The 9,655-nt window shown below is 40.9% G+C and overlaps 1 protein-coding gene across 1 annotated transcript; it reads right to left on the reverse strand.

Moving 5' to 3' along the window:
- Positions 1-602: 602 nt before the first annotated feature.
- Positions 603-3,697, reverse strand: DCUN1D3 (DCN1, defective in cullin neddylation 1, domain containing 3). The gene is made up of 2 exons (XM_010003236.1): positions 3,273-3,697; positions 603-1,312 (listed from the first exon to the last, which is right to left on the reverse strand). The coding sequence occupies exons 1-2, from the start codon at positions 3,695-3,697 to the stop codon at positions 829-831; spliced, it is 909 nt and encodes a 302-aa protein (XP_010001538.1). The 3' UTR covers positions 603-828.
- Positions 3,698-9,655: the final 5,958 nt, after the last annotated feature.

Consider the following 9,655-nt stretch of genomic DNA (forward strand, 5'->3'; position numbering starts at 1 on the left):
TCTTTTAGTCAAGTAAAAATATTCTCACGTAACCACAAAAATACAACTTCCAGAGAAAATGGAAGTCCATCAAGAAGTCCACTTTCAATAAAACTGAGGTAGTACTGCTCTTTTATTCTGTGATGTGTAAGAGATTTGGATACAAATCGTCATCTACTCAGTTGACTGACAGGTACAGTAATTTTATAAAACAATCCCAACATTTAGTTTGAAACTCCAAAAAAAATGAATGATCTGGGCTCGTTCACGAAGAGTTGGCTTAAAACTGGAACTAGCCATCTTACAAAAAGCTGTTGCTTATGTTGTTTTTTAGAGCCTTATTACCCGGGGGATTAATGCATTTATATTAACAGTTAACACTGCTGTTCATCTTGGTATAAAACCTTAAAATTATTACAGCCTAAAATTTCAACAATGTAAACAGCACTACACACAGTACAGACCTGCCCTGACAGATGTAGTATGAAAAACTTAATCTGGCACTGTATAATTTAGCAATGTTAATTTAACCTAACTAAAAAGTTCTACATTGTGCAAGAAATATCAGACTTACTTATACTAATTGGAAGTCTTAAAACAAACAAACAAACAACCCCAAAACACTTAACTTGTAGCCAGGGTCAAATATTTCAGGGCAAGAGTAAAAGGAATAACCAAAATTAAGAAAGTGCCTAAAACATGTTACAGCATTTTAGAGCCCTTTCAAAGACAAGGCAGAAAAAGGTGTAAAGTAGAAAAATCTGGAGCCTCAGTAATTTCCAGAAACATCCAGAGTTTACATTTCATGAAGGGCAACAGCTTGTTTTCTTCACTGCTGCTTCGATGCTGCTAAGTCTGTTCCTCCACACACAGGCCCTCCGTGTCCAAACACATCACACATTTGGTTTCCTCTTCCTTTTTCCTTCGCTCCATTTCCCACTCCACGAAGGTATCGAAGAGACTCGGCCAGGCCTCGTCCTCACTGTAGTTGCTAAGGTCTGGTCCAATCACCTGAGTAAAATTTAGAAACATGTTCCACGTGTCCCGGGAGATTCCCTTGATTCCTGAGGGGTTCTCAGTGAGGAAGTGTAACCACTGGTCCAAAATTGGGGGCTTGTTTTGGGTGAAGACTAATTTCCAAAGGGCAATGGCTATTTCCCGATGTAGTGACCTCTGTCCTTCCTCAGAGTCCAGGCCGAACTGGAAGGTGAAACGATAGAGATCCTTGAATTTATCTTCCTGCTTGGCTTCGTTTAGGAGGCTGGAGAACCTTGCACAGATGCTGTCAATGCTGTCTGCATTTATTGCTTTGCAGCCTTCAAAAAACTCCTTCCTATTAAGCAAGAGAAGAGAAATTAGTGCCAGCACTTCCCACCACCCTCAGGGGCCAGATGCTTCCCATCTCTGTTCAGCTGTGCCAAATCAGAAGAGGGCTATCTGGACAAGTCAAGATGTGCTTTCAGCCCAGGTGGCAGAAAGATCTTGGCAACAGGTGATACTGGGAAGAGAGGTTTCCAAGAAGTTCCTCATGGCTTGGGCAACCACAGACACCACTCAGATCTGCTAGGACACCGTTAGCGTTTGAAAGATTTTCCTCTCTGACTCCTGGATACTACCACACTCAGTGCCTTTCACATTAAAAAGTGAGTAAAATTTACCACAGGAGAAATACCAGTGTTTGAAAACACCACTCCTATGCACTGAAGCACCACACATAAACCAGCTTGATTTGGTATTGCCTCTGTCTAAATGCCCATGCTCTGAGCAAGCTGTTCTAAAGGGACAGAGCAGTACACTGGTGGCTTTCCTGTTGTTTTTGGTTGCTCTTCCAGCCTGCAAAATAAAAAGACACCAACTGCAATGGTCAGCAAAGGCACCTGCTGAGGGAGCAGGGGAGAGCACAGTGCCACACAGCACCAACACTGCTCCAAGCACCACTCCTCTATCAATCAGCCTACTCATAATGTGGCCAAGTGGGGAGATGGCCAGCTGTGACTTCTCTAATGCTCAGGAGCAAGAGTTGAAAGCAGATAGTATGAACCAAAGCCAGCAGACTGATGGGGGGACAGGCTGGAGGGAAGACAGGAGACCAGACTCCATCACATTCCTTGATGGAAGAAGTCAAGCAGTGCTCATAGCAAAGAGAATGCCCTTTAGCAAAGGTTAAATTCTCACCACTAGATCTGCCCTTTCCAAGAAAATCAAAACTGTATTAATATAACTCATGGTGGCTGTGCAGAATGACAGACACCACTTGCAGCTACTTTGCCACATTAGCAGATGCTGTGCTGTCAGCCTCCAGTAAATCCACATCTACATTCAGAGTAACTCATCCTTTTGACACATACCCACAAAGCCTCAGAGGATGCTGGAAAAGCTACTGGTGTTCAGTGTAAAGCAGAGGCTTGGTTCAAAGCTTAGAACACAATAAATTTGAAAGTTATTAGCTGAGTGAAAACAGGTTGCATTAATCAATCTAGATAGAGTGAAAAAATCAAAAATTCATTCTGTCTCAGCAAGTCCCTGTAGAAAGTCTTTACTTCCTACAGGAAGAAAGCTGATGGTGTAAAGCTGGTGGAAGTTAAGCTGGTGGTGTTGTTGCAGCAGTTTTGGTGTTCGCATTTTTTTTCCCTGGTAAGTTTTAGGTGTTCTGTCATTTGCTGTAGTATCACACATGCAATAAGCCTGCTGACTGACCTCCTTGTCCAAAAGGACAGACAGCACTTTAAATACCCACCACTCGCAGTCAGTATGAAGCAGCTACCAGTGTCACAAACCATGTGTTTCCTTCCCTCTATATGCTTCAACAGGATTAGTGTTGGAAAAAGACATCAAGTGCAGCACTGGTTGGGCAGCAACATTTCTTAGAAAGCAGTCTGTCCTTTTTTCACAGAATGGTAACAGAGCTGGTAGCAATTGCTGAGGAATCTCATGTTACTCTAAAGCAAAAATTGATTTAAGTCTCCAATTCATGACCAAGATAATGCTGGATAGAGTAAAACTGCTTCTGGTAAACCAGGAATAAACAAATGTCTACAGAACCCTACTACACTGTTTACCATTAGCAGCAGAATGTCCAAAACCATATTTTCGGTTCTGAAACCCACTGTGAAGGGAAGGGGAAAACAGGACAATACAAAGCTTACCTTCTGCAGTGGTAGGAATTAATCTGATGAAAATGCAAGTGTTAGAAGAAATAAGTAAGTGAAGCTAATGAGGCTCTCTCTCCAACATACAGATGACAAGAAATACTTTAACATATGAAAATAATTACAACCTCTACAAGAACTAACCTTGTAAATTTGCACATGGTAGCAGCCTGGAATTTCCAAGCCAAAACTAGCACTTTAAATTCAGTGGGATCAACACAGAGGTCATTGCAAAATCGTTCCATTCCTTCTTCCAGGATGGCATCTTCCCGTTCATCCTTATACCTCCTAAATAACTCCTCGATCCTTTGGAGTGAAGATTCTTCTGCGTTGGAAACAGGGTCTTTCTTTGTGTCACCAGAAAATGTTGGGGGCTGACTAGACTCTACAGCAGCATCAGTTTTCTTTGTCCCGTTCACCAGTATATCCCCCGAAGACTTCCCGCAAGCTGAACCACGGTCATCTTTGTGCACTGCGCTTCTCTTACTATGAGACTTGCTTCCAGATTCCCCATTTTTGCTGCCAAGGGTAGAAGAAGGATTCTTGCACTTTGTGACACACTGGCCCATGATGTTGTAAGCCCAGCTCCCAGAGTGGTCCCCTTCCCGTCCGACACCCGCACGGATGCTCTTCAATACATCTCACCATGCCATTAGCGGCAATCAGCTAACCTGAAAGACAGTTCCAGAGTCAAGCTGCTATTTCTCCACAAAGAATATTGTGAGTATTAAATGAATGTGGAATAACATTCACCAGTAAGAGACTGACTCAGGATATTTCAGTTCTGTGGACTGAAAGGAGCAGTGTACAGAAGGTTGGCATATGCCATAAATTTTAGGCAATTTTGGGCCGTTTTACCTACAAATCAATGCAGCTCACTCAGTGGTTGCAGTCTACTAACGGGTCCTAATAAAGGAAATTCCTAAAATTCTTACTGTAACACAGGTTACAAAGAGGTTGATTCATGTACAGACTTCATCAAGACAGACTACTCTAACACAGAAATATTTTAGAGGAAATGGTTTGTAAAAGTATACCCACATTTTATATATAGAATATAAAATACTGAAACAAAGGCCTGGGGGAGGGACAGCAACACTGGTGGGACAACCTGGCAGACACTTCAGCATTAGATTTACACTGTGCCTTCAGCAAATGGGCAAAAGGGGCTTTGGGGGTTTAGTTGTGGGGGATTTTTTGGGGGTGGGGACAGGGGAAGAGGAGGTGAGTTTGTTTTTCTAAATAGAATTTAGAATCTTGATTTTTTGCTCTTAAAACATAAACAGTGTTTGTTTGCTTGCATTACTTTTCATGCAAGATGGTGTTTAAGAATTATTAATTGTTTCAAGTGAGTTCCTCCCTTCAGGTAACCAGACAGACAGGGGTAGGGGGCCTTTTAAATGAAACTTTTCCAGTCAGACACACATGCAGATAAGTAGCAATTCCAGTTCACTTTAAACAAAAATAATAAAATGCCAAAATTATTTCATCATCCTCTGTTTTTATAAATCACAATGTTCAAGCCTTTTGTAAAAGATATTTTACCCACAAAAAGGTTTCTTAAATTTTCCATACTAAAACCAAGCTAGCACTCTGGCACTACCCTATCATCACGCAGGCAGGCTGCGGACAGTCCATTTCTCAGAAACATCAACTCCAAGAAAGCAATTGCTTATCATATTCCTCCTTTACCCATTTATTTGCATTTTGTCTCTGCTGTCAGTTAAGCTAAAGCCTCAAACATAAATATTGGGTTTGCCTTGTCTTTGTTGACTGCTTACAGAATTAGAAGAAAAGAGATAAAAATAAAAATTGAGAAATAAAATAGATATGTCAGTTTTTCTGTGTTCTCGAGTAAAACTCTAAGTTTGAAGCCCTCTTTTAAGCTGTACACCAACTTGGAACAGCAGCACCAAGCACAGATGAATTCTCCAGAAATTAGGATTATAAACCTAAATCTTTTCTCAGCCATTATTATACCTATTTTGGCAAAACAACACATATGCAGTTTCATGAGCAAATAAAGTATTTTTGTCAGTACAACAGCCAAGGCACTGGTTTCCACTACCTGGCTTCCCCTCCCCTCCTCATTCCCTTTTTTTTAAGCCATAACCCACAAACAAAACTAACAAAAACCTCTTTTCAGGTAGGAGAAGGAAGAAACGTCTGGTACATCCGTTTATTAAACTGCTTTAAAGATGAACTTTATAGCATAATTTCTATAGGCAAGTAAAGTTCAATTTAATGTAGCAAACAATTATTTCTTATTCATTTGTATTTTAAAGGATTCATTAAAATATACATGTCCACATGAACAAATAAAAAATAAAATTTCACTGGTCCTTAGTACTTCACAGCTCTTTGTGAACTGCAAAGTACAGCCTGGCACTGTCCTCTTCTCCAGTCCACACCAATCAGTTTTTCATTACACCAAAACAAACCAGATTTTATTAGGCAGCATAAATTACTGCTTAGTGATTAACTTCAAGATATCAGGCTGCCTTTTATTTTTTCTTTAAATTAGTCAGAATTCAAATGCTCAATCTACACTAATTTTTACTCTTCCATCAGTTTCTCACAGGCAGCTACCACAACTTTGGCTACGTTTTCCTTCAAAGAGAAGCATGTAACTGAAGGAACGGAATAAACAAAACCCTGAGAGAAAACTGGTACTAGAGTTGAAAGTAGAGTTTACTAGAAAACCTTCTGCTCAAACACATCACAGCAATTATTAGCTGTTGGGGATTTGGAACAGCTTTTCCCTACAGGTAGGTTAAAGAACAGCTGCCTATTAGAGGATGATACCTTCCCCTGTAGTGGCTGGTAGCAGCTGAATCACACACAGCATAATGGACACAGATTAATCCAATTTAATTTACTAATCGCAATTTAAAATTAAGAAAAAGACATTTTTCAAGTCTAACTTACATACTTGGTCCATAAATCTTCCTAATGGAAGTCATTCATGCTGTTGTGCTTCCTAAGCAACAGCTTGTACTGAGAATGATAACAATCTCATATTGAAGTTTACTAACTGACATCACTGGTATGATGAAACACAGAGTTTATTGTCATTTGCTGTCATGAAAAGACAGAATGACAATACACAGAGAGGGAAGGTCAGACAGCATTATGGAACACCTGTATGTGAGGAAGTGTCCTGACAGCTGTTCCCAAGGGCCATGGAGAGCACAGTAACACTAACCCAGAGAGTGCAAGTTAACCACAGCCCCCACAGTGCACCCCTCCAACAAATACATTTTCCATACTCCAACCTACTTGCCTTACAAGGAGCTGCTGCTGCTCCTGAACAGCCACTGCTCTGCTAGCACAGCACTGCTCCTCCCTGCAAGAGCCCAGGTCTTCCTCCTCCGGGCCAAGGAGATTTGCAGAGCACAAACCTACTTGGTATGAACAAGTGCTAGAAGGTACTGAAGCACAGTTGCTGCAATTCCTCACTTTTCTACTACTTGAAACTTGATGCCACGTGCCAGATACTTTGAAGCATTCTACCCCAAAAATAGCAAAACCAGCTTGGAAAAAATAAAGTCAGACTGCATCCGCTGGCAGTCTGTACACGTATCTGGTTTTGTAAGAGACGAGTCTTCTGGAGATTCATCAGTTACCCTTTTATGAAATGCCTGAGCTGAGCTGGATCCACTTCACTTACTAGTCACCTCCGCTTCCTACATGACTCAGGTTTCATGGGATGAAAGGAATAAGAACCTCAGAAGGGGATAGAAACAAGTGGGAGAACTCAGCCCTTTTGTTAAGGAAGGCTGCAGAGAGGATCCAGTTGCAGCATCAGGAGCTGCACTGAAGTCAGTGTGTTCAAGGAGTAGGAGAATGCACTCTCAGGAAAGGAACAAAGCTACTCACTTAACTGTGAGGCAAAGCAAATGTCATGTCCAGGTCACATCAGTTACAGTTAAGTGAGCAGAAGGACGTGCAGAGGTATTTCTCCCAGTTGGATAGGGGCTGACTTCTTGCGTACCCAAAGGTTATACTGGACTGGTAGCAAAGAACCAATTCCCAAAAGGATCCATTCCCAAGAGCAAAACTACTGTAACAGACTTGTACAATACACCAGTGAGACACAAAAGGCAGTGCTGACCACTAGTTTTGCCATTGTACTAAAAAAGACAAAAATTCAGGGCTAAGGTTGGAATGTACTCAGCACTACAGGATGCAGTGCTCCCAAAGTCTGATTACTCAGACAAGCATTGAGCAATAACCTACAGTAAATATGAATCACCAAGATGCCCACGAGGCCACCTTCCACACAACAGGAACTGCAAATCAGAGATTGACAACAATGTTCTCTGGTCCTTTCTAGAAGGGAGGTGAGCAACTGGAAACACAGGAAGACTAGTGCTGGCGACTGCAGCGGTTAAAGGAAAATCACCCTCTAAGAACAGCAGATGTGGAACCATGTTGCTCAGTACATTAAACAGAAAAGCTAGAGAAGATTGGAAAGACCTCATTAATGCTTGGTGGGTTTGTTTGGGGATTTTTTGTGGTTTGTTTTTTTTCTGGTCACATTTTCAAGTGACCAGATCACACATAACCCAAAGGTTGAAGGAAGCAAAACAACAAAGTGACTCAGTAATAATTCTCTGACTTACAAGCACACTGTGGCACAACTGAAACAGCAGAACTGAACTGGGGGAGAGCTGGCAGGAGGAGAGAAGTTGTAAAGGAGATATTTAAGTAACCCTGTATTTTTTTTTAATGACTAACATTATCGTAGTAATATAAATTATTGGATATGTGCAGAGAATAACAAAACACAGCCAAACATTATGCTGTTTTAATAAAGTGTTGCATCAGAAGGTGTTTACAACGAGTTTCAAAACAAAAATAAATACCAAGAGAGAAGGGGAAAAAAAACCCCATACATTCCAGAACACCTCAAAGACAAGTTTAGGAAGTCTCATAACAAAAGGGGACACAGCTCAGCCAACCATTACATTATTTCCCAAGTAGCAGTTCATTAGCTAAGGCAAAGACAACATTGCTAGAACTTAACCAAGCCTCAACCCAGCCTTTTTGCAAACACTCAAAGTCAGCAAGACATTGACAGGATTTCACTATGCATTATCTACCTTTTAGTGGACAAGGATAACACAATTTCTAAAAGAGCTTACAGTACGAAACAGTACCATGGGCATCCCATGTTTTTCCAGCTCTGAAAAGATACAGCTTTCTACCAGGAAGACACAAGAGGATCACTGCAACTGCCTAATCAGAATAATCACTGCTCTACTAGTTGATGCTGGACAAATGATCTTAAAAGCAAACATGTAATACTTACATAGGTTCAGCTACACAGGGAGTCATTCCACTAGCTCTCACAGCCTCCTTCAGGCTCCCTGGGTTCCACATGGAATGCTGTAAGACAAAAGGACCACACAAATCTTTACATCTTTACAAATCTTTACTGTGAAAACCATAAACGCACCCAATCACTCAGAAGCAACTATGCGTTTAATAAAACCTTTAACAGCCAAAAACTTCTTGTTGGAAGAGTTATTTTAATAACACTAGTTCACTTTTTTTTACTTTGGAAGTAGCATTAACACCACTAACTCTGCATTGTCGTATAAAGCATAAATCAGGTACTGAATACAACAGACAAGTTCAAATGTTTGTCAGGAGCAAACACACACTTCTGGATACTTCTATGGCTTTCAGCTGGGAGAGTTAATTCCTGATTTCATGCACTTGAAGCAAAACAGAGGACATGCTATCATTGCCAATGCATGTTAGCTGAGTGGCTGTTTAATCTGTGAATGCCAGACAGCTGCTACCTAGCAAAGCATAATTTGGGTCTAGAAAGTAATTCTCTTTTTCATTCTCTAGCACATTCTTTTCTATGTTTGTTTTCCTATGTTTAGTTGAGTTGGCTCAACTTTGCTTCTCTTAAATTCCCAGCTCTGCTACACAACTACAAAGCTCTGAAGAGAAGATGACAGACAAAGGCATGTCTGGTTTCTGTAGGAAGAGCTACAACTGCAGCAACTAGTCAACACCTCTATCTCATGTAGAAAAGAAAGCAAGCAAAGCTCCTCTGTTCTACCATACTAACAGAAACACTAAAATGTCTTGTTTTTACAGATCTTAGTACATCTAGGGAGCAGACAAGTGATCAAAAGATGCCTTTCTGCATACCTACTATTTACATGAGTCCTACTCCTTCGGAAACAAGTGGGAAGATTAGCTTTTTCAGTGCTTTCTTCAGTAAAAAGCAGGGAATGGATGAGAGAGACAACCATGAAACAAGCTCTTATCACACGTTGACACACACAACAATTTGCACAGAAGTTGAGTTTTCCCCAAACTTGAGTAGTATATGCAGATTAGGACAAATCTGATCAACAAATAAAACCTAGTTCAGATGAAAGCTTTTTAAAAAGGTGTAAGCCCAGGGAAACAGGCATCCAAACCACTTCAAAACCCTTAGAAACCACGGGGTGGTACTTTGGCCTCTAACACACACAGACACACAGAGCAAAAACACATCTCTG

The sequence above is a fragment of the Chaetura pelagica genome, unplaced genomic scaffold, assembly GCF_000747805.2.
Source record: "Chaetura pelagica isolate M959 unplaced genomic scaffold, ChaPel_1.0 scaffold138, whole genome shotgun sequence".
In the NCBI taxonomy this organism is placed as follows: domain Eukaryota; kingdom Metazoa; phylum Chordata; class Aves; order Apodiformes; family Apodidae; genus Chaetura; species Chaetura pelagica.